Source organism: Betta splendens, chromosome 15 (genome assembly GCF_900634795.4).
Source record: "Betta splendens chromosome 15, fBetSpl5.4, whole genome shotgun sequence".
NCBI lineage: Eukaryota > Metazoa > Chordata > Actinopteri > Anabantiformes > Osphronemidae > Betta > Betta splendens.
Genome location: NC_040895.2, coordinates 6,787,029 through 6,809,711, shown reverse-complemented (window position 1 = coordinate 6,809,711; position 22,683 = coordinate 6,787,029). Strand labels below are relative to the sequence as shown.

General features: G+C 41.7%; 2 protein-coding genes across 21 annotated transcripts; one reads left to right on the top strand and one right to left on the bottom strand.

Annotated features, from left to right (window-relative positions):
* The first annotated feature begins 540 nt into the window (after positions 1–540).
* On the top strand, positions 541–16,867 carry lrrfip2 (leucine rich repeat (in FLII) interacting protein 2). 20 transcript variants are annotated; one of them, XM_029175752.3, is made up of 27 exons: positions 541–744; positions 1,919–2,079; positions 6,356–6,442; positions 6,817–6,876; positions 7,497–7,556; positions 7,688–7,726; positions 7,935–8,000; positions 8,413–8,460; positions 8,566–8,634; positions 8,819–8,908; positions 9,302–9,358; positions 9,690–9,743; positions 9,874–9,930; positions 10,372–10,443; positions 10,637–10,750; positions 11,150–11,191; positions 11,529–11,660; positions 12,012–12,083; positions 12,796–12,966; positions 13,074–13,166; positions 13,563–13,655; positions 14,219–14,320; positions 14,838–14,970; positions 15,429–15,599; positions 15,689–15,768; positions 15,883–15,987; positions 16,084–16,867. In XM_029175752.3, exons 2-27 carry the CDS (start codon positions 1,990–1,992, stop codon positions 16,192–16,194), a joined length of 2,268 nt encoding a protein of 755 aa, XP_029031585.1. In that variant the 5' UTR covers positions 541–744; positions 1,919–1,989; the 3' UTR covers positions 16,195–16,867. The 20 variants fall into 20 exon arrangements, with proteins under 20 accessions (XP_029031585.1, XP_029031583.1, XP_029031587.1 ...); XM_029175750.3 differs by having other exon boundaries at positions 7,685–7,726; XM_029175754.3 differs by lacking the exon at positions 6,817–6,876.
* A 352-nt stretch (positions 16,868–17,219) lies between these two features.
* mlh1 (mutL homolog 1, colon cancer, nonpolyposis type 2 (E. coli)) lies at positions 17,220–21,875 on the bottom strand. The gene is made up of 19 exons (XM_055502425.1): positions 21,628–21,875; positions 21,314–21,404; positions 21,135–21,233; positions 20,982–21,055; positions 20,824–20,896; positions 20,643–20,734; positions 20,519–20,561; positions 20,239–20,327; positions 20,015–20,127; positions 19,846–19,934; positions 19,565–19,723; positions 19,086–19,423; positions 18,523–18,656; positions 18,309–18,417; positions 18,165–18,228; positions 17,930–18,094; positions 17,758–17,850; positions 17,563–17,673; positions 17,220–17,468 (listed from the first exon to the last, which is right to left on the bottom strand). The coding sequence occupies exons 1-19, from the start codon at positions 21,732–21,734 to the stop codon at positions 17,313–17,315; spliced, it is 2,199 nt and encodes a 732-aa protein (XP_055358400.1). The 5' UTR covers positions 21,735–21,875; the 3' UTR covers positions 17,220–17,312.
* Between the last annotated feature and the right edge of the window lie 808 nt (positions 21,876–22,683).

Below are 22,683 nucleotides of genomic sequence, written 5' to 3'. Positions count from 1 at the left end.
GTTACATTGTGCGCTAGACATTTACCTGAAAAACTAGGTGAATAGTGTGATACATGTTTCATGACATAACGTGTTTTTTTTTTTGAGTTACCACCCTTAATATAATTGGTCGAGGATTTTTTTTTGACAGTGTTCATGGAGACGTTGATAGACTAATGCCAAGTTAAATACCTGAAAGTTATTATAGGTCGGTTACCATTATTAATTTGCATAATTGTATTTCTCTAAATAGCGTGTTGGCAGATGTTTTTTTTATCAATGAAAGCCTGCTTAAAGGATTAGGGTTGATGCCCAGATGTTAGCAACCCACAGAGTGGTATTTGTTAGTGAACTTAATAATTAAAAAAAAGACAGTACTTATGCAAACAATTTCCATGATGGCAGCCCATAAAAGCTGAAACTCTATCTACGTCTTTAGTTTGGTAAATTGAGTAGTATGCAAATGAAAACCAAACTTTCTCCGTGGACGGTTAAAAAACCCCGAGTGTCTGACGGTTCCGTGAAGGCAGCATCACACCCTAATTTTCCCTAGCATCCGGGACCTTTGGAGCCAACCAGTGTGTGTGGAAACTGGGTAAGGAGGACAGTAAAGAGCGGTTGAACGGCGGACTAATGACAGCTGTCAGTGTGGACAAAAACATTGTCAATCTTTGAATAGAAGCCTAATGGCTGTCCCCTAAACCTCCAGGAGATAAGGGACAACATCTTGGCACCACTGCGGGCTACACAAACCGTGTCGCGAAGGTAATTCTACTGAATTTTGGGATGGGAAAATGACGCGAGGATCAGTTCCAGTTCGTCCTGTCTGTCTCAGGAGTGTCGAGGTTAGCCCCACTGGCTATCCAAGCTACCTAGTCAGCTAAACGCAGACGCTTGCTAGCGATCTTTGATTGTCTCCGGTCCTGGCTGTAACTGTACCGACGTTTTTATAGAGCGCTGTCATCAGTGGAAGCGCAGCGGGAACTTAAATGGCCAACTTTCAATGAGAATTTCGCGAGGGCGATATGCTAGTTAGCGCTCCCGGTTAGCCGGCTAACCTTCTCAACGTTAAAATAACTAGCTAGCTTGTGGCTAACAGAGTGGCATACTGGGTTAACCTTAGCTGTTACCAAGATAAGGTAGATCATATTGGCTATAAACATTGGACATTATATACGTGTAACGGCTTAGTTGGCGACTGGAAAGCTGAACTAGCCACTAAATAAGCCACCGTCAATATTTAAGAGTCAGTGCGTTAGTTGTAACGTAGTTGGATGGTTAACGTCAACCTGTATTATACTAACGTTTCCATCCAGATGCAATTTATTAAGGAATATATATGTTATCCGAGTTTTATTAAATTGCCAGTCAGCGTTTCTCAGATGGACAGAGTGAGTCATTGTGGATTTAGATTCAGTAATCACACTCATGCCACGCGTGGGTTCTCTGACCTACCCCTGTCCTAAACTAGGCGTTTTCCCCCGTCTGCACCAGCCGTCTGCACGGCTCTTTTGTCTGTGCATGATCTGTTAAAGCTGAAGTTAGCCGGCGGCTGAACACGCATCACCTTGTGGCTGATTAGCAATTCTGTTACAGCAGCAACGTGAGCCTAACCAGTGAACAGTTTTACATGTGTTATTCATTTGTATCATTCATCATCAGCTTCACAGAGCTTTGTTGATCTTATTTAATTCTGGGTTTATAAAGTTTCTTTGCTTCCTTCTTGTCACCAATAAGCTGGTTTATGTCGACCACAGCTGTTTATCCACAGCTCTTGTAGGTGCCAAACATGAGTGACTGACAGTCTTTGCAGAAGTGAAGGATAAGCAGTTTGTCTGCTTAATGAACCCAGAGTATAGTCAAACGGAATTAAGCAGCTCTGATGCAAATGCTAGTGCTGAACTTTGTTTACAAAATGAATGTTTTGCCTTTTTTCTAGGTACTCTCACATAGTCCTGTGTATTTTTTGGCCTTGCACATTGCTTGTCGGAATACACATCCAGAGGCAACATGGGGACTCAGGGCTGTGGTAGAAAGCGTGCCCCTCTGAAAGATCGCTTCTCAGCAGAGGATGAGGCCTTGAGTAGCATTGCTAGAGAGGTAAGTTGTAAGACATTACATTTATCCACTGCAGAACCTGCATGGATATTCTGCTCCCATTCACACAATAGTGAATCAATGTTAACAGGATTTTATATCCATCTCATATTTAGTTGTTTATCCTCATCCATATAATATGCTTCAAAGTATAGGTACACTATTGATTTGTGAAACTCAAATGTTGTTAATTTGCCCAGAAGCACCCTTCATATTTTAAAACAAAAGAAACGTGAGTAGATCATTGACCCATTATCAGCTGTTCTGATTGTCTGACAGTGTATGAAAGAAAGACCGTTGTTGTTACTGTTATTAGTCAAGATAATAATTTCCAAGGCTGTATGTATAATGGGTGTGTGATCTGACTTTTATTCAGCCATTTGGTTTTATTATAGCCAAATATTCTGTCCAATCAGCATTTGTTGTAAAGATGATTATATCTCTGCTATTGAAGATAAGTTAAGGGTTTTTGCTTACTTTGTATAAGGGACATGTTGCTTTGACAAAATCTCTCGCAGCAATTGATCTACAGTCAATATTGGTTCTAGAATGCACTAGATCAGCAGATGTGTCGTCTATGGGACCCTTTATTTGCTGACACATTTCAGATGTGTATTAAATCTGTTTTGCATCTAATTATGTTGATTTTTCAAGTGCAGTTATGAAATGTGTCAACAGGTAGGACTCTGAAGCATGTACCCATGCAGACATTCAGGTTCAGTTAGTCAATTCATTCTTTAGCTGAAGTAAATGGAAACAGCTGGTTTGCACTATGAGAGGTTGACTTGACTTGTGGTGTTTTCATTCAGGGAGGAAAAATATGGGCAGAGGAGAAAAGCGGTGTGGCCTGTAACGACATGCCCTAGGATTATTAGATTTTCTTCCACAGTAGGGCTGCCATTCTTTTGCTTTTGGTAGTGAGGCTAAAAACATGAAATGTAATGAGTTTTCAGAGTTTATAGCTTTACATGCGATAAATAGAATATCCCTACTGTATGCACATTTTTCTTGAGTGACTCTGACTAAAAGTACATTAAGTTGAATTAATTTGCCATTGTAGGTACGAATCACACTGAATAAATCGGCTTTTCATAAATATTTATCTTGGCTGATTTGAAGAAAGCTTCAACTGTGCTGTTAAAAAGCTTTGCACTACCTCATTCTTGGGCACTAGGCGCAAGACTCCATTTGCTCTTTATAGTCATGCAGGCTGATCATAGAAACATGAGTCATCTGACTCTCCCAGTCAGGTCCTAAATTTGAATCTCTTTGTGGAACAAATCCGAGATTAGATAAACAGTGTAGGGGTCAGTGTCCAATATGTTGCACATCACCACCCTCCCAAACAAATCTTCCAAACATTGCAGTCTCTGCCTTGTGTTGGTTGTACCACATTAAGAAACCCTCTTTGCCTTTGCTTGGCACTGATCACTGCTGAGAATGACTGTAAATTTGAGCCTGCACCGTCACCGGCCTCTTGCATTACTCGGCACCCAGTCCTTCTGGATACAAGCAGCTTGCATTTAAATGACAGTGTCCAAGTTTTGGAATTAGGGGATTATCTCATACCTGTTGTTTTTTTATATTAACATCTAAGGAAGCAAATTCTTGCTCATTGTCTTACCTCAGTTTACGAAGGCAGTGCATTAGCTTGGAACCTGTAGATCATAAAAAATTCATTTCATATACTGTCAAGTCATACTATCTCTTTAGGATATTGTTTTAGAGATTACAGATGTAATTTCTCAATTTATCATACGCTAATTTATGGACAGTAATTAAAATGAGATTGTCTTGGATTGCAATAACTGCAAGAATATTGATCACAGTAATTGGAGAAGAGAGACTTTACCACACAAATTACTTAAATAATAACACACATAGAAACTGCTTTTCCATGTGTGTGATTATTTGAAATAGTAAATTAGAACAATGCTATGGTGATTATCTTTTGTATGGATTAATAGGTTATAAGTAAGATATTTAAAGGTATGATAAAGATGACATTTGTTGGAATTAATCATATTGTGAGTGTTTCTCTTAGCACTTCAGGTGATCACATGATGGATTGCTGGACTTATTGCCCAGACCTCTGGAGGTGTGTGTGATGGTGAACTTTTACTGCTCAGGTTACCCCTCCTAGCCCCATGATGTGGCTGTTTGAGAGCTGGGGCTGGATGACTCCGTCTATAGATAGGACAGAGACAGAGAGCTCAGCTGTGCTGCTGTGCAGGTCATACTGTCAGAGAGCTCAACAGGTGCAGAGCACAGGGCCAGCTGACTCTCTTTCTCATTGACTGTCTCTCCTGATCCACACTCAGCTTCACTTCCTCTCTTTACCTTTGACAATCGTCAAATAGCCTCCAAAATCACACAGGAAATGGTTAACCTAACTGACCTACATGACATGTGCAGTTTTAGATATAAAACTGAAAAGCGACTACATTAATAATTTCATCATCATCATACACCAGGCTGTCCTCAGATGAGCAAGAAATGGATCTGTGACCTAATGCAGTTTTGGAAAACAAAGAATTTATATAATCTACCCATGCATTTTTCATATCACATTTTTAATATAATGGTACTAACTAGAGTTGTTACTATAAAAGTGTGTTTAATTCAGGCTGCTACTGAAGCAGGGATAACTTGGACAGGCCCTTTGTTCTGTCTGTGCAGATAAGACATTTCTGGAATGCTGTCAGTGTTTGTCTGCAGTGAGATACCATGCACACCATGCTCCGTCTTTTAGTTTGAGATAAAGGGCTGGGCCTCACAAGCATGTGTGTCATTCTTTGTTGGTGAGATGTTTAGTTTCAGAGCATGTTTGGTATGTAAACTGTAATATGGCTGTAATGGAAGGATATTCTCTATCGTCACCTGTAAGCATCATCACAGTTGCAGGCCTGTTTAAGTTGTGTCCTCTTCTGTACAATTAACTCAGGATTATATTGTGATTGGTTTTAACGTTTTTTCACTTTACTCCCATGGAGTGTTCCTTCAGTTTAATTTAGATTTGACCGGTACCACTAGCTGCATGTAGTTAGACATTGTGTAACTTCTTCTGATGAGAACCAGGCTAATATGACTCACTTGTTTGCTTTCAATGTACTTTTATTTTGTAAGTTTGTTTGCGTTGGTATCTCCCCCACAAAGACTTAGTTAGTTGTTCCTAAAATCATAGTTAGCACATGTTGTTGGTGATGAGCCATCCTAACACCCGCTGTGAACATACCCCCAGAGTTCAGACAAGGCGCTGGTCAGATTGGTTTTATTAAACAGAGTGAGCTCTAGATTAATGCCAGACCCTAAGCAGGTCAGATAATATTAAGTAACCTAATAGGAAATCCCAACTGGTTGTATGGTTTTAATGTCATGCGCAATGTGCCTATATACTTATAACAAAAGTAAAAATGAGTTTGTAATGAGATTTGATCAACAGGCACGCTATATCTGAGGTGATGAAGCACAGTCGTGAAACAAATGGAGGGATGGTGAACGAAAACATTACTGGTTCGCACCTTTTAGCTGCAATAAAACCAGTTGGACCGTTTTTCTTAGAACTGCTTCAGCTTAGACATATTGTCAATACCTCCAGTGTAAACAGTGCTCTTCACGTCATTCCAGCATTATGTGTTGAGTTGAGATCTGGGCTATGACTCTAGTTTAAATGGCAGACTTTGCATTAAAGCAATTCTGATGAGTGCTGAGTGTGGTGCATTCCTTATCCATAGCAACAGTACTGTAAACGCTTTGCTGAGGTAGTTGCTGGCAATGGCGGTTCAACCAGTTATTAAAATGCTGTTGTCAGTTCCATTTTCCACCTTGACTTTGTATTAATGGGTGGGTTCAGTTTTTAATTGTAAAATCAATGAAAATGCAAAATATTAGGATTTCCCCTAAAATCATCAGAAAGCCTAATCTAATTCTGGATTAAAAAAACAACATTTTTATTTATAACTTAATCTATCAATTACATTTTTATAACTAAATAATAAATCGCAGTGTTGCAATTTTGCTACGAACCACAAAGGCAACCTAATCATCAAAGGGTTGGTAAATTTGGTTCCTCAGTGGAAGAAGCTGTCTGCCCTAGGGACATGACAGCTGTGAAGAAATTAACTTAAGCCATGTGTAAATGTCCCAGTGTCTTGTTTCTATTACAGGAAAATAATGACTTCAGTAACCAGACATGGAACCTCTAATGTGTTATGTGTAAATTGCTCTCTGATTGAAACGTTCTCCCTTCTTATGCCAGTGTGTGCCCTTGTGTTTGCAGGCAGAGGCGAGGCTGGCAGCGAAGAGAGCAGCTCGGGCAGAGGCCAGGGATATTCGGATGAGGGAACTTGAGCGACAGCAGAAAGAGGTATAATAACCAATAGATTTGATTTGTGAAGCTGCGCTATGACTGTGACTGCTGTTACCCATCACCTACACTGCACTCAACACAGATCATCTATATTTTGGAAATTTACCCATTTTTTCCATTTTTTTTGTGGGAGTGATTACAAATGTTTTATCAAAAACTTTTTTCTTTGTTATCTTGAAGGACATTTTTAGATTAATTTTTCATTTGATGCGCAGAATCATACCAAGAGAGGAAAACGAGATGCCTGAATGTCCACAGATGAAACCAAAGATGTTTATTCTTGTTCTAAATGTCACCCAGTTTTTACATTTCAGCAGTTTTCAGTGAAATATGACTGTATGTTTTTCCTGGCATTTCCTCCCTCTATCCAGCTTTCTTACCACTCAGCCAGCAGTAGCAACAGAAAATGGGGTCAGATCCACCAGTGGATGGTAGGAGAGTCAGAGAGCGTGTTACAGTCTCGCACTACACTAACACAGCCTGTTGTGTGGTACTGGTCCCCAGTCAACCCTGACCATTTCGCTGCACTTGACTTTCAGACTACACTCTACCTCATTGTGGAAATATGCCTCAACAGTGTATTTGCTTTGGAGACACCATAATCTGTAACTGTGTATTTGCAGAGCCGGCTTTGGCCTTTGACTTTATTTAGGGTGGGCGAGTCTGCACGTCCTGTAGGGAGGCGGTTTGGACGTTTACCCACACTCCTCCAGCGGCTTGCTCCATGTTTTCAATGTTTATGAATAACTTTGCATGAAGTGTAGCTGTATGTGAGTTTGTTTGGGAAGAGTGAAGAGAACTAGAGGTTTTTGGAGACAAAGTGTGCAGAGCATTAGGTGTTCTTGTGTATCATTAATCCTGCTGCGGTGCTCGAAGCATTTACTAATGTTTGTAACATCTGTTTGGTTATAAACATCATGACATACGTTGCTTTGCATGGCTTAGTATTAGCATAGCATCTGATGGACTTTGCAGTGACCCTATTCCGCCGCTGGTAATAAGGTGTTATTTTAATAATATAATTCCTACCAACCTTCCTTCCTGACTGTAGGCTGACACAGAAAAAGCCAGAGCATCTAGTAGTAATAGATCCAGCAGCCGACACCACCGGGTCTGTATCTTCTCCACACACTTCCTCTTTGTGTGCCTCTGTTTCCTTCTTTAATTCTGAAGTTAATCTTCAATGTGAATGTCCCCCTCTGTCTACTTTTCTACCGTGACCCTGTGTTTCCAATTCAGCAGGGGCTGGATGATGATGTCGTGTCAGTCCGCAGCTACAGAGTGCGTACATAATAAATTCCTGTCCACTTTGAGACGCAGTAAAGTATACATTTAAACAATAGACACAATATGTAAGCCATTGTTTTTGTGTGGAATCACGTCAAACATAATTAGGTACAATAATCTTTTATAGGCTCGTGTACAGGCGTGATAACAGATTTTATATCCTGGTCAAGCCTTAATGTTGAACTTTGTTTTTATTTTGAAGTCAACCTCCTCAGCTTTACGTGACCTGGGGTCTAGTCGATCCAGCTCCCGTAGAAAAGATGCACTGGTGCGTTCTCTGATCATGTGTGTGGACACAAGTTATACTTGAGTGTTCTTGCTGAAAACTAGTAACCTAATGACTGTCCTTATATTATATCCCAAAGGATGAGCTGATAATGACTAACAACCTCCTTCCACTGTCAGTATTCTTATTTACTCTTTCTCCTATTATACAGTTTGTCATGTTGGAGATTAACATATTAAACAACATTATATGTGGAAGAAGACGTATAGTACTCTATTTTTACTTTTTTTATCCGTAGTAGTAAAAGCATATATTCGATCCAGAATTAAACTAACAAGGTTCATTGTTTCTTTAATTAATAACACACGGGCAAAAACAGTTTTTTGTTCTGTCACTGTTGGACCTTCACCGATTATTGCTCCTCTTTTCCTCCTGCTCTTCCCTCTCTCTCCAGTCTGACGGTCTCTCCGCTAGCTCCACCCTCAAGAGTTCCCGTTCCACTGTATGTAAATGTGTTAAAAGCCCATCTGTCACTGCTTCTTTGCTTTTCTTATTGTCCTTTTGTCCAATTTAAGCTTTTTGTGACATTTCTTTCTGGGCTGAACAGAGTTCTGTGTACAATGACCTGCATGGCCATAAAAAGTCTTCCTCCAGTTCCTCGAAGAAGGACCTGCTGGTCAGTGTACAGCGGCAAGCATGACGGCAGTTTGCTGTTTACCCACTTAAGATTGACTACCCTGTAAAGTGTTGCATAATGTTGAGCAAGCCACGTTAAATATAAATTAAAGTACATATTAGACTCACACTATGCGAGTTATATCAGCGTTTGTCTGAGTTCCTGTCATGTACTGAACTTCCAGACTGGACTGTACCATGATAAAAGGAACTACACCAGCCTAATGAAGACCAAACCACCCTCTCTGCCCTCCACTTCAACCTATCAGCCTCGGGTTGGTTCTCCTCTGAGTGCTTCCACACTTAGTCCTTTTATACACAACTAGATGTGTTTAATGGACACTCCGCATACCTGTATCTAAATGATTGGTTTTATATACTGTAGGTAATGGAATTGTTATATATGCAGGTAGTGTATTTCCTTACATAGATCATCATTCAAAACTATTCCTAGTATTATTTGAATTCATGTAAATTACATCAAGAAAGCATTACCTCACCTGAAATTGCTTCTCTACACTTTAACCTGAAGATCCTAAACAAGGCACAACATTCACCCTGTTCCCACTTAATGCAGTACTCTTTCTTCTGACTCCACCTCACATTCACACTGCAGCGTTCCTCTGTCCTTTAAACCAACCTCTTCCTGCTCGCCTCTTCTCCAACAGGCCACCACTTCCTCATCCTCCACCACTGGCACAGGGCTCTCTCGCAGCTACAGCATGGTCAGTTTCAGTCCCCTGTGTGGCCTGCGTCTCTCCTCATGCCTCTAGCTACCTTCAGAAGCAGACCTTCCCCCTCTCTGTTGTGGCCAAATAAATTTGTTAGCTTGTTCTGGGTGTCTGGGAGCATTTATATTTAGCTCCTGAACACCAAGCGTTGGCCTGAGAGCTGTGCTTCAGTATGATAAGGCAGGAGTTTTTGTAAAGAAACTATATCTATTTAATGCATGACCCAGAGAAAGTGACTCTATTTAGTCTACTTGGATAGTCAGAGATTTATGCTCCCTCTCATGTTTTGCTGAGCCCCTGCATTGTCTCCCACGTGTGCCTTCAGGCCTCTATTTATGATGACCCCGGTCTTTACGGCTCAGGCTACAGTTCAAGAGCTGTAAGTCTTCTGTTCTGCTTGTCAAACAGTCTTTCAGCAATGTCGCCACCACAGCGGCTTACGGCAGCCTGTGGCGTGACATCTGCCCTCACGTTGTACCCCTGTTCTGTCCTCCTCTAATCATCCACAGCCGTCTGAATACAGCTGGTACTCCTCCGGAGCCAGTTCCACTCGCAGCAGTCCTGCGGTGAGCACCTCATAACCGCTGCTACGCTGCATGATGTCACATAACACCACTCTGAGGCCAGACTCTCCTACTGCTAACAGGCTCCCCTTTGCCCCTTCTAAGCACCAGGAAGGGAAAAAGCTGGTCACACAGACCAAAAAGGCTGTTGTGTTTTAGAGATCAAAATAATTGAGTTTGTGCTGTCTATGTTAACATGTTGTAGTCAGCTTGTCTTGTCTGATTATGCTCCGTTTGACCAAATTATCCTAATTGCATGAGTTTGCGTTGCTCATAGTGTAAAGTCTTCAGAATATTTCAATAATGTGTTTAGGAAGACTGTGACTGGTTGTTGACATGTTGGCTGTTTATCTTTGGTGCTGGAGAAAGCCTTGGGCATGTGGCCTCTCTCCATTAGCTGCTGCTTCTGGCTTCTCAACACATCTGTGTGTGTATTTCTCTCAGAATTCCTCAGATGATGACACTGTCAGCAGTGTGTCCCAGGAAAACTTCAACAGAGGCCGCAGGGACAGTGTGGTGAGCTATAGGGACTGGGCTGTGCAAATTCAAACCTACCTGCTGCCTCATTCATTTCCTAAAGCTTATTCATCCTTCTGTTAGATAACCTTGTCCCTGTTTTGCATCTATCCTCTGATGAGTCGTACTCTTTGGCGTTTGTTACTCTGCCACTGTTTCTGTCATACTTATCTTTTTTTTGTGTTCTGAGCAGTCCTCTGACTTTTCGGACATTAGTGAGTCGGCCGCCGACTATTTCAGCCGCTCTAATCGAAGGGGCAGTATTGTGTCTGACCTTGATGATTTGAGCATTCCCGATCTGGACACTGTAAGTGACCTAACCTAAGCTGTGTGTTAGGGAATGGTGTGCAGCACGCGTGACCGGTGGATCGTTTAATAACACGCATGAACAAAATAAAAAATAACTTGGTTTCCAAAGCTTATCCTTAAGCTTGTGTATATTTTATGGTTTTGACCACAAGCAGTTTGGACATAAAAAGAAGACCGTTTTTATAGAAGTGTTGTGATTCACTGAAGGTTCACTGGCTCGTTTGGTTGTCAGCTCTGTGTGATTTGTGCAGCACTTCTTCTCCCAGACTCGTATAAACTCCTGAACTAACCCTGATTTACAGCTGAGGAAACTGCTCCAAGCATGATCACAGGTCATGGGTCCATGCTGTGAAAGCAGACTTTATGTCAATTTAAACACTTTTTCTCTTCTTTTTAGCTGGATGACAAATGTGAAAAGCAGTACTCAGATTTCAGTCGGGTGAGTGTTTTGTTTTCCACTGTACTTCTTCTGTGTTTTTAAAATCATCACCTACAACCAAATGGATTTATTGTGAAGGAGCTTTGGTGTCTTTAGCTTTGTTCTATCATAAATAAGACCAGGAAAGGAAGAAATGACATTGATTTATTGACTAATAGATACTCACTGTGTAACTACAGCAGCACATGAACAGAAAAGCATCATCTGGCTTTTGAGTCCACTTCAGTAGAAATGCCTAATGCTTCAGGGACAGGATGTAGGAGCCCTGCACTGTCAGCATCACGTGATGGTGTTGACTGACACATGACTAGAGGTCTGTGACCCTTTGTGTTCGCAGCCGTCCTCCCGCTGCACCACCCCAGGCCTCTCGGCAGCCACGCTGGCCTCGCTGGGCGGCACCTCGTCACGCCGGGGCAGCACAGATACCGGAAGCGCTTATGACCCTGACACCAGTCTGAGTGAACTTAAGGTGGGCTGCACGATAAACACGCTTTTTACACGTGGGGCTTCTCTTTTTGTTACATTCTAAAAATGTTTCTTTCCACATGTTCTCTGTTTGAGTGGTTGTTGTACATCTGTTCCTCCAATGAACCTCCCACAGCGTTGCCTCCATTGTGCCCGTCCCGCTGTTCTTTCTTCTTTTACAGTTCTTCTTTCTGTGTGCATGAAGCAGCTGTTTCTGACATCTGGATGATGGTGTATGCCAGTTGGAATATTTTTTTACCATGGTCGCATGGGTGCTTTGTTATCTGTCCCTGATACTCTTCACCCCCTCTGATGCCCCAGTTGATCCCAACCATTCCTTCCGTCTGCTCTACAGGATATCTATGAACTTAAGGACCAGATTCAGGATGTAGAAGGGCGGTACATGCAAGGGCTTAAAGAGATGAAGGTAGAGGGTCTTTAGCTCGCAGCATGCCTTCTCTTGTCGTCTTGGAGCGGAATGGTGTCACTAACTGCTCAGCCCCCCCATTCCTCTGTGCCCCCTGCTGTAGCTCCTAACACCACCACCATGTCTTTATATTGCATGGTCTCCCCTCACTTCCTGTTTTGATCATGAGCTCAATGGTTGCAGCCTCAAATGAAAACATTCCCGCATTTTATCTACGTTCAGGAAGTAAAGGAACAAGCACCACCTGCTGATGGATGTTAGCAATGCTTGCTGTGGCACCAGTGCTTTCAGTGCCACAGTGAAGGATAGACCTGTTCTCCTAAAGGATGCTTTATTGAAGCACTTCACTAACAACTCGTGGCTTGTTCTTGGCAACTGGTTGATGCACTTTAGCTAGATTACTTTCTCGTCTTGTGTCCTGGTTTAATTGTAGTTTGTTCACCTTGATCACCAGCGTTGGCTTGTTTTGTGCCTGAAACACATTTCGGCCATTGCACGTCATATATTTTCCCCAAATTTTGTGTTTAAAAATGAAAGTCGAGATTCATGCCTGGGCTTTATTTGTTCGGAAAAAACTGAGGATGTGTATATGCCGTGATAAATGTCCTACAAAAATAAATCTGTTGTAAACCTGAGCCCACCTGATGCATGTGGATGAGCTATGACTCACTTTGGTTTACACGGTTTATTAACATGTTTCAACCCTTATTAGGAGTCACTCACAGAAGTAGAAGAGAAGTATAAGAAAGCCATGGTATCGAATGCACAGTTGGACAACGACAAAGCCAACCTCATCTATCAAGTGGACACACTAAAGGACGTCATAGAAGAAATGGAGGAACAAATGTCAGAGATGAGAAGGGAGCTGGAAGATAAATCGAAGGTGAAATGTCAGGCAAACATTCTTACATGCTGTGCATTTATGCTAAAGTGTCTCTCACTTGCTCTTTCCTGGAGGTGTTGTCTGAAATGTTCTGCCTGTGGTTTCAGGAACTTGAAAGACAAAAGCACACGTGTACAGTCCTGCAGCATAAACAGGAGGAACTGAAAGAGGGGCTCCGCCAGAGAGACGAGCTCATAGAGGTAAAGCTGCACTCACAAGCTGTTTCTGCTTGTGTGACCACATCAGGCTTCTATCCTATCAACACCTTACATGGTACTGGGAGGTTACACCGTTCTGTAGGAACCCTGATAAGGATTCTTTGGCGGGTGCTGCTTTTATCTCCTGTCTCAGCCATTTGCTGTGTCCCTTCTGACACTCAGCAGTTTCATTACACACTATCACCCATTCCCCTCTCAGCATTACCTCTTTTCGGACTAGTGTCTTCTCGCCCTGTTTCTCTTGGTTCTCTCATCTTCGTGTCAGTACTGTATATGTTGATGTATATTCCCCCCCCCTTTCGTCTTGTGCCTTTCAGTTTTCCCTATTCTGTTTTTTATCCTGTGCTGTCATCTTGTTACTGTTTAACGCCACTCCAGGAAAGCCAGCGAATGCAGACTAAGTTAGATGCCCTCACCAGAGAGGTGTTTGACCTGCAGGAAACGATAAACTGGAAGGACAAAAAAATCGGGGTAGGAGGTCTCACGCAGATGCTGTGACAGAGTTTGAGGGTTTTCCAACCTTTCAGTGGCTCCTTTTACCTTTCGTATTGGCCCGGCATGATGCAGACCCTTAGGCAAATAGCACATGCCTGGACCCATCTACATTCACAATTGGATTTTTTGCATGTCATAACGCCAGGATGATCCCCAGAGTCTAAGCTAAAAATGCAAGTGTTGAGGCCTGCAGTGATTACCCTATGAATAAAAGGACTTTTGCTAAGAATTGCAGTGTACACATACTACTCCATATGTTGTAGCATGACATGCATGTTCCATGTGTGGATTAGGTTGTTTGTTCATATTCATGTGCAGTTCTTCTGCCTTCTCACACCTCACCAGCCTGTGTTCTCACCTTTCCCCTTGTTTGTTTCCTTCTTGTTTCTACTTCCCCTTTTTTGGTTTTAGCTGCACAGTGCATGTTTGTGCATGGACATGTCTTGCAGTAGCATGTTGTGTTGCCATGTCTGCTCTATGTCTATCCAACGTCTCTGCCTCTTCTCCTCTTTCTTGTCTTCTCTCCTCTGTGTGGCCAGGCGCTAGAGAGACAAAAAGAGTACTTTGATTGCATTAGGAAAGAGAGAGATGAGCTCAGAGATGAGCTTGCTGACATCAAGGAGAAAGCCATAACAGGAGAGGTAGGTCCACTAAGTCCCACATGAGAACGTTGGAGGACCAAGATGCTTGATAAGAACTGATTATGTTCTTTTTAGTTAAAGGTCAGCAATTGCTATCAAACCTACTGCTGTGTTTTACCTTTTATCTTTGTTTCTCTTTCAAATACCCTGCCACTTCTGTACTACTTGATGGTTTTGCTTAATGGTACTCTTAACCATGAGTTTACTCTTTACAGGTGATTCTACAAATGATTTATACAACAGAGTGGCAAACATAAAATTATAGCACCTGATATGCTCAGAATGGCATGTGTTGAATAATGCAAATATTTCTTCAAACTTGTCTGAACAAAGCCCTGTTTAGTTCTCCTGCATCAAGCTACACACTCTTTACTTGTGTCAAGAACATTTATATGGACATTAGCTTTCACACGTTGTTGTCAGAATGGCCTTTATATTGACTATGAATGTATCCTGTGTATGTTTTTGGGCAGCAGAGTGGACCTTTCTCCCCTTAACCTGTATTCTCTCACCACAGCGACATGGACTGGTCATCATCCCAGATGGTACACCGAACGGAGATGTCGACCACGAACCTTTGTCCTCAGGAATCACTGTGGTGTCCCAGGAGGCCGCCCAGGTGCTGGAGTCTGCAGGAGAAGGTCCACTGGGTGAGTCCGCAACTATCCAGAAAAGCCACAGCATTGAAACCACTGAGAGTAACATTGATGGAAGAAAAAGGACAATAGTGAAATGGTTTTGAAGAGTGATGACAACCTCAGCAGGACCACAGACATGCTGTGGTCAATAGATAATAAATAAGAAATAGTTCAAGAAAGAGCTTGCAGCCTTACTGTACCTTGCTGTCTGAATTGAAATTATATTAGATCCAAATCTAATTTAACATCCATGGAATGTACTAGAAAACAAATACGCTTCACCTCAAAACTTACAGGACTTAAAGGATAAACTGCCAGATGTTGAGTTTGACAACATCACGTCTTTGAGTCCTTGCATTGATGGATGTAATGTATTCTGGTACAATTTAGAGACGCTTGCCACCATACTGTACATACTAATACTGTTCTAATACAGTACGTTTAAATGTATATTGCTCCTGATTTTGTAGATGTCAGGCTACGGAAGCTAGCAGAGGAGAAAGATGAACTGTTGGCTCAAATCAGAAAGCTAAAGAATCAGCTGGAGGAGGAGAGACAGAAACACTCGAAGGTGGACGGTACGTTTACAGATGTGGAAAACATGGAGAACGGTACAGACCTTCACTTTATTGAGCTGCAGAGTAAGTTCCCGTCCTCGCAACACCTTTACCTTTACTTTAACTACAAACACCCTTACTTTGGTACTGATTTGTTTCTGTTTTCTCCTCAGGAGATGCCAACAGACAGATTAGTGAATACAAATTCAAGCTTTCTAAGGCAGAACAGGAAATCGGTACAATGGAACAAAATGTATGTGGAAAAATAAGTTCTTTGAACAAAATCATATTTCACATGAATTATAGAAACAGTGTACACAGACGTACAGTACGTGCTCCATGTCAACAATTTATATCTGTCTTGCAGATTAGCAGACTTGAAGGGCAAGTGACCAGGTACAAGTCAGCTGCTGATAACTCGGAGAAAATAGAAGACGAACTGAAAGCAGAAAAACGGAAACTGCAAAGAGAGGTAATGACACAGACCCACTGTGCTGTACGTAAAAATACAAGTGACATAAGAAAACCATCAAACTTAATATAACTCTCCTCCTGTGTTGCCCCACAGCTACGCACTGCTCTAGACAAAATTGAAGAAATGGAGATGACCAACAACCACCTAGTAAAGCGCCTCGAGAAGATGAAGGCCAACAGGAATGCTCTTTTGTCACAGCAGTGAGGCGAGGCAGCATCACCTCAGGAGCCCTTAAACCCGCGTCACAGACCTCTGACTGCCATATTGCATCTGGAGCACATTTTATTTTGGGCTGTAACACTTTAAGATTGGTAGCTAACCAAAAACACTTTAAAAACTTAACTTGTAGCACAGGCAGAAGGCTGAACTGTGTCTGTTGGGTTTGTCTGGCGAGACATGACAAACTAATAAAACTTATGTTGCTGGGAGATAGATTTGAGAAAGTTTCTCTTAAATGTCACTTAATTTTTAAGAGCTTTGTACGACATTATGTAAACTGAGATTTTATTTCTCTCTGGTTGGGTGCTTGGCTGTACTTATTTTGATTTTTTTCGTTTTGTTTTCTTGAGGGGGGGGTAAATTGCATGAATGAGTATATTGATGCTTTTAAACTATTCAGCTCTCACAGCTGCTTCGGTCCTGCACCTTCCCAGCTTCCCTCACACAGTGAAGTGCCTTTTCACACTAGGAGACTGGGGGTCTGCACCACTCAATGAAACATTGTTTTAACAGGTACACAATGATGTATTTAAAAGGATGCAGTCACTATTGAAACTATACAGAACAAACCGTCTGACGTTTCATTGAAATTTTTCAAATATTTAAAAGATTTCTTGAAAATAAATGTGTAATTTACAAACCTGTGTTAAAAACTGGACTATGTTCAATGATTGGATTTATTTCATGCACACAGAAGTTGTACTTTTCTTGACTGACATTTCAGGCCTATATAAGCTCTGCACCTTTAAGTAAAGGTGTTAATCGTCATCCCAGAAAGCCATGACTCCTCACACTGAACACCTCAGACCAGCAGGAGATGTAGAGGTAATAAAGGTTGTTCCTGTGTGCTGGAACGTTTAATGACTCCATAGGTATCATGACTCCATTCAGTTTTTCTTGGCTGCATGTGTAGTTAACTTTCAGAAACCATGTGGAGCTGATGCACTTTTAAAGAGGCTATGTGACTAGATGCTCTCGTACCTTAAAAATATATTAGAGAAACATCTGAATACTTATTTGACACAGTGTTTATTTACAGAAAAAATGTTACATCAAGTATAGCAGCATTAGTTTTTGGTTTTTCCGAAGAGCTTTGATCAGTTTCAGCACCTCTCAAACACTTTATAGAGATCAGGCAAATTAGCGATCTGCAGCACGGAGCCATCCTCACTAAATTCCTTGGGTGGACTGAAGAGGGTTCGGAAAGCTTTGAAGATGATGTGCTCAACTTTCCAACGCCACGAGTTCACATCAGTGTCCTGAAATGCAAGTGTCACACTTAGTTACTGCTTTGACATCTTGCTGCATTGAAAAAAGACGTGACTTGAGCATTTTAAACAAAGGGCCTCACACCTGCTGTTCTCCTGGCCCAGCCTCCAGAATGTACTGCTTCCTAATAGAGTAGAACATGCTGCACTCCTTACTGAAGTCTCTGAAGCACTCCTTTTCGTTGTCCCAGTTCACCTGCACAACACCACCAATGAAGAGCTGTTATATAAAGTTACTGTTCCAAGAAGCCAAATTAGGAGAGACAAGCTGAGACTTCACCTCAGTGGCCAGACGCAGGATGAACATGGGGAGACCCTCCATTATAGGGGTGTAATTGTCAAGCAGCAGTGGCAAACCTGTTAGATTTCCATCCTATAAAGAATGAAGTGTAGATTCATATTGATGTAAAAGAATATTTCTGACTATTAAACCCCATCATATCCCAACCGACCTGGTCAACCTCCATGGAGAAGTAGTCCTCCAGCATCTCAGATTTCTTTTTCAAGAAGTCCACTATGTACTGGGCCAGACCTTCTTTGGGCCCATCCTCTTCTGTCCAGCCGCTTTCCTCAGAGTCCAGAGCCAACATGGCCAAGTCGTACAGTGGAGCAGGTGTCTGAAAGCACATAATCAACCATTCAAACCCTGACCTCGACAGTAGTGCTCGCTTTTCAGACTTTACTTACAGAGAGTCTCAGAACACCAAAGTTGCCAAAGTCATAGATCAGGATCTGGTAGAACAGTTCCTGGCTGCGACAGAAAACAAACATACTCAGACATACTGTGAAGCATTGAGATGAACCAAACAGCCCACGTGTTTCCTGTCTGACCTGAGTTTGGTGGTGTTGAGTAGGTACAGTTTGGTGTGATGCTGGATTAGAGTCCACTGGGGATTGGCACAACCTACAAATGAGTGGTTTTGCAACATTTCTTGAAGACCTGGAAAAAAATGTACAGGAAAAGTAGATATGTGGAATAATAGATTACTATACGTTGACAACAGCAGCAATGTCTGTTATAGACAGTGATACATGTTTTATTTACCTCTGTGCGTGTTCTCAGCAATCTCACTCCTCAGCTCTTTGATACTGGTCAGTTTTATGGCCCGTCTGTTAGATGTCACTGCAGCCGTCAGGTCTTCTTCCTCCACCTGCTGCTGCTCAGTCCTAGGACGCTTCCTGGCTCACGACAATACACAGTGAGAACATATTCAGTTCTTTAGCATCTGTTCCTGTCCTAAGTATACATGTACTTGAAAAATGCATGACTGACTGACTCGTTTGGCCACATGGGGGCAGAGAAAATCCACAATTTCATAAGGAAAAACATGCCAGTTGATGGATTTTATGATGTAAACCTACATTTTGTTGTCTCTATACTGTGGTTCTGAACAGATGGTGTAATCTGGATTTATTAAAATAAAAAAGTCTGGATATAATGACTGATGCAGTCAGAAAATATAAAAGCGTCAAGACAAAGTTGTCCCTCAAAACATTTGGTAGTGAAGCTGAGCTACTTCACTTATGACTTACTCACTTTAATACAGACTGAGTGCTTAACCCTACATACTGATCCACCCAATCTACTGTAGCTCTGGCACACTTCACCTTTGAACAGCAGGAGCACTGGAACTGCTTTCTTCATCTCCTCCTGGCATCTCTGCCTCCCGCTCAGCCAGAGCATCAAGCATCTCTGCATCATCTGACTCGTCCATCGCTACACAGTCAGAATGAGGGATGTTGGGCTCAGCATCCTTGTTGCTGGGACCGGCTGGCTCTGGATCAGGAAGTGGCTTCTCTTTTGGCTGGAGGAAGGCATCCAGCTTCTGAGCGCGAGAGTCAGTCCTCACCATCTGATGTGCGTAGACCCGGTCTGTAGTATCTGCTGTGGAACTGGAGGGCTTGACCTCACTGGAACCCGAGACTGACAAAGTGGGCAGCAATGTCTGTACAAACACAAAGAGTTTCTTATTAGATAAATGAGTAAAGATTCGGATTTTCCCTGAAAGGAATGGCTGTTGCCACAATTAAGTAAAAAGAATTAGTCACTGTCAGCATATTTAGAAAAGCATCCTATCATGTTGTACCTGAGTGAAGTATGTGCGTGACGAGTTGGAGCCCAGCAGTTTGCTCTCGATGTGCTTCTGAACACTTTCGATGACGCTGTCTTCATGCAAGAAATGCACCTCGTGTTTGGTGGGATGAACATTCACGTCTACATTCTGGGGGGCGATCTCGAGGCTGAGGTGATCAGGAAGTTCCAGTTTATATAATTGCCACATGCCTTTTAAGTAATGGTAACGTATTGAGGGGCAGCAATAATATAATTTTCCTTACACTGTCAGTCACAATAAATAAATTACCTGAGGTAAAGAAAAGGATGTGTGTTCTTTGGTAGATATGCGGCATAAACTGTCTCAATCGCTTTCTTCAAAGCACTTGACTCCACCAGGCGATCTGAGACATCACAGATCAGTTTCCATTTACCACTGGCTGAATTAACCTCATCAGTGACCTACATTTTCCATCATACGTACGGTTGATGAAGAGGACCATGATGCATTTCTTGACTGAGTAGTTAGCGTTTGAGATGTAGCCTTTCATCGTATAAGCAAGCTTCTGGTCCTCACAGCCAACTTCAATCAGCTCCCTAGGAACATTCCATGGAATCAGTCATGTAGTCAGCATTAGGGTGATAAAACATCACATAACGGAGGAGAGCATCAAAGCTTAATACTTTTCACTCTCAGTTGGTTAATACCTGCTGACTGCGTTTCCAAAAACCGCTCGAATATTATCCACAACTGACGCATTAGGGAGTGTTCTCACGTCAGCTACAGTCTCTCCTTGCTGGAAAAGAATTGGAAAATGTATGTGTAGATAAACTAAAGCACATTCTGCACAAAAGAAGTCCATATAGACATGTATTACTGTGATGGTTTATTTATAACAAGTTAATAATGGTCAACTTTCCTCCTTAAAATCCTCCAACAATGTAACAGGATGAGTCACATTCATAACAATTCACACCGACAACTCACCTTTTTGACTGTAAAACTTTTTCCTGAATTGTGAATGGCGTACCTTTAAAACAACACGTTGAAACGTGAGAACAGAGAAGATGTCCTATAAATATAATCATGCACAAGGAGTAAGATGACAGACCTGCTAACCACTTCAACAATCCTTGCGTACTCGTCGCTGGGGTTCTTTAAAGCTTTCCTCCTGGTGGACACATTGTAAAAGAGATCTTCAACCTGCAAGTGAGGAAAGCCAAACCATCTGTGGTTTCTGAGGATTGAGAAAATTCTACGAAAATGATGTTACATTATTACAATAAACATACAAGAATCTGTGTTCCCTGGTTGCCAGCACATGGTTTGGGGGGGGCTTTTAATTTTCCATCGCTGTAGCTGGCTCTGTAGAACACAATAAAAGAAACTTATCTGTAAAGAACTGTGACGTGTTCAAGGCGATGAGGTATAATGTAGAATGTTATATCACCTGTAGGCACACTTGGCATCAGCTGTCTTAGTTGTGATGGTCACATGTGCAACATGGCTTACACTAGCAAGAGCCTGCAAACAACAACAGAGAACGAACAAAATGCAAGTCTACATTAAATATGAGCTTTCAATATTTTTCCAGGTCACTCACCTCTCCTCTGAATCCATAGGTTGAAATAGACGAGAGGTCCTCAAAGGTCTTAAGTTTACTGGTGGTAAAACGCTCACAGACGATTTCCATATCTTCTTTCTAAGTAAGGTAGTTATATTCCACATTTGAAAATAGACATATATAAAGGTTGAGGCACGTGGACGCCCCCGTCAGCTTACCCGAATACCAGTGCCATTATCCTGAATCTGAAGGAGTTTTAGTCCGCCGTCTTTCACTGTCACCTGGATGTTGGAGGACTTTGCATCCAAACTGTAAACATGTTAATACAATTTGTAGTTATTGTGCAGTCATTACATTTAAAATTAATTATCAGTTGTTTTTTGAGACGTTAACATTATAATACAGGTATTAAACGATTCCGGGCTTATAGCAAACAATGGTCGTTACTGTTGTTTATTTGAGCAACTAGCCGCTTAGCTCACGTTATTAGTAACTGAAGCTAATATGTATTAGCGTTAGTTAAGCTCGTTACCAGTTTTCAATCATCTCTTTGACAGCGTTGGCAGGACGCTGGATGACTTCTCCCGCAGCAATACGGTTGACAACAGTCTCGTCGAGCCTCCTGATCACTGCCGCCATGTTCACAACGCTGCTGGTTGACTTTGTGAATATTCTTATAGCGAACTATTGCTTATATATTAGAATTCATACATGGCACATCAACCTCTCATAAGAAACGCGGGGAGAAAACATGGGGGCGTGGCTTACCGCCGGAAATATGAAGAGGTCCACTGTCATTTGTTGGAGGTCTTCTTCGTTGGCAAATATTTGTAACTTTCCAGCTTTAAAAGTTTCCACAGCGCCTCTTAACGATCACCTCACGAATCACATTTCCCACTATCAAAACTAAGTATTTCCAGGATAATAGTTTTCGCATGCATCTTATAGCTCTGTTCATGTAATCTATAACAAAAAATGTTTAATTATTACTGTTCTTGAACAACAATGGCTATACTTTTCTTTTAGTGTGCATTGTCTCATAAATAACACCAAGTAGATAAAAAAATAAGTGCCTGTTGTTATTACCGTTTGTGGTATACTTTAAGAAAATGTATTAGAGTAATATAAAAAATATTCCTGCATAAGTCCTGCATTTACTATTTTAAACTCTTTTTAATGATTGTCAGGAAAGAAAAAATCATATGCCAAGAATAAGCTTTGTTTTTGTCTTTCTTCCACATGGAAGGATTCATAATCTTCAACTGTGCGCATAGTTGGCTAGATCAAACGTGTGTCCACATACCTGACTGAGCCACATATCTTCCTAGGGAATTCTAAGTAGCAGAGCCAAAATCTCCAAATATACAAATTTACTCAGTATTCTTTTATGGGGATGTTTTATTTTGAAAACTAAGTCATTCTCTGTGATTGTGACAGTAGGGTCTAAAGTTATGTTTCTATGTGACCCTCAGGCAAGATGATGTCAACAGAATAAAATGCTGTAAGTAGGCTGTCCAGGGAGTGGCGCTGCACATACACAGCCTTTTATCACAGTGCGACCTGAACTATGTCCTGTAACTTCTACCAG

Coding starts and splice junctions, on each gene's coding strand:
- lrrfip2 (XM_029175750.3), top strand. CDS start 1,990: ATGGGGACTCAGGGCTGTGGTAGAAAGCGTGCCCCTCTGAAAGATCGC. Junction 9,359..9,689: donor TCTCTCGCAGCTACAGCATG/GTCAGTTTCAGT, acceptor GTGTGCCTTCAG/GCCTCTATTTATGATGACCC. Junction 12,084..12,795: donor AAGGGCTTAAAGAGATGAAG/GTAGAGGGTCTT, acceptor AACCCTTATTAG/GAGTCACTCACAGAAGTAGA.
- mlh1 (XM_055502425.1), bottom strand. CDS start 21,734: ATGGCGGCAGTGATCAGGAGGCTCGACGAGACTGTTGTCAACCGTATT. Junction 21,405..21,627: donor AAAGAGATGATTGAAAACTG/GTAACGAGCTTA, acceptor ACATGTTTACAG/TTTGGATGCAAAGTCCTCCA. Junction 21,234..21,313: donor ATAATGGCACTGGTATTCGG/GTAAGCTGACGG, acceptor TACCTTACTTAG/AAAGAAGATATGGAAATCGT.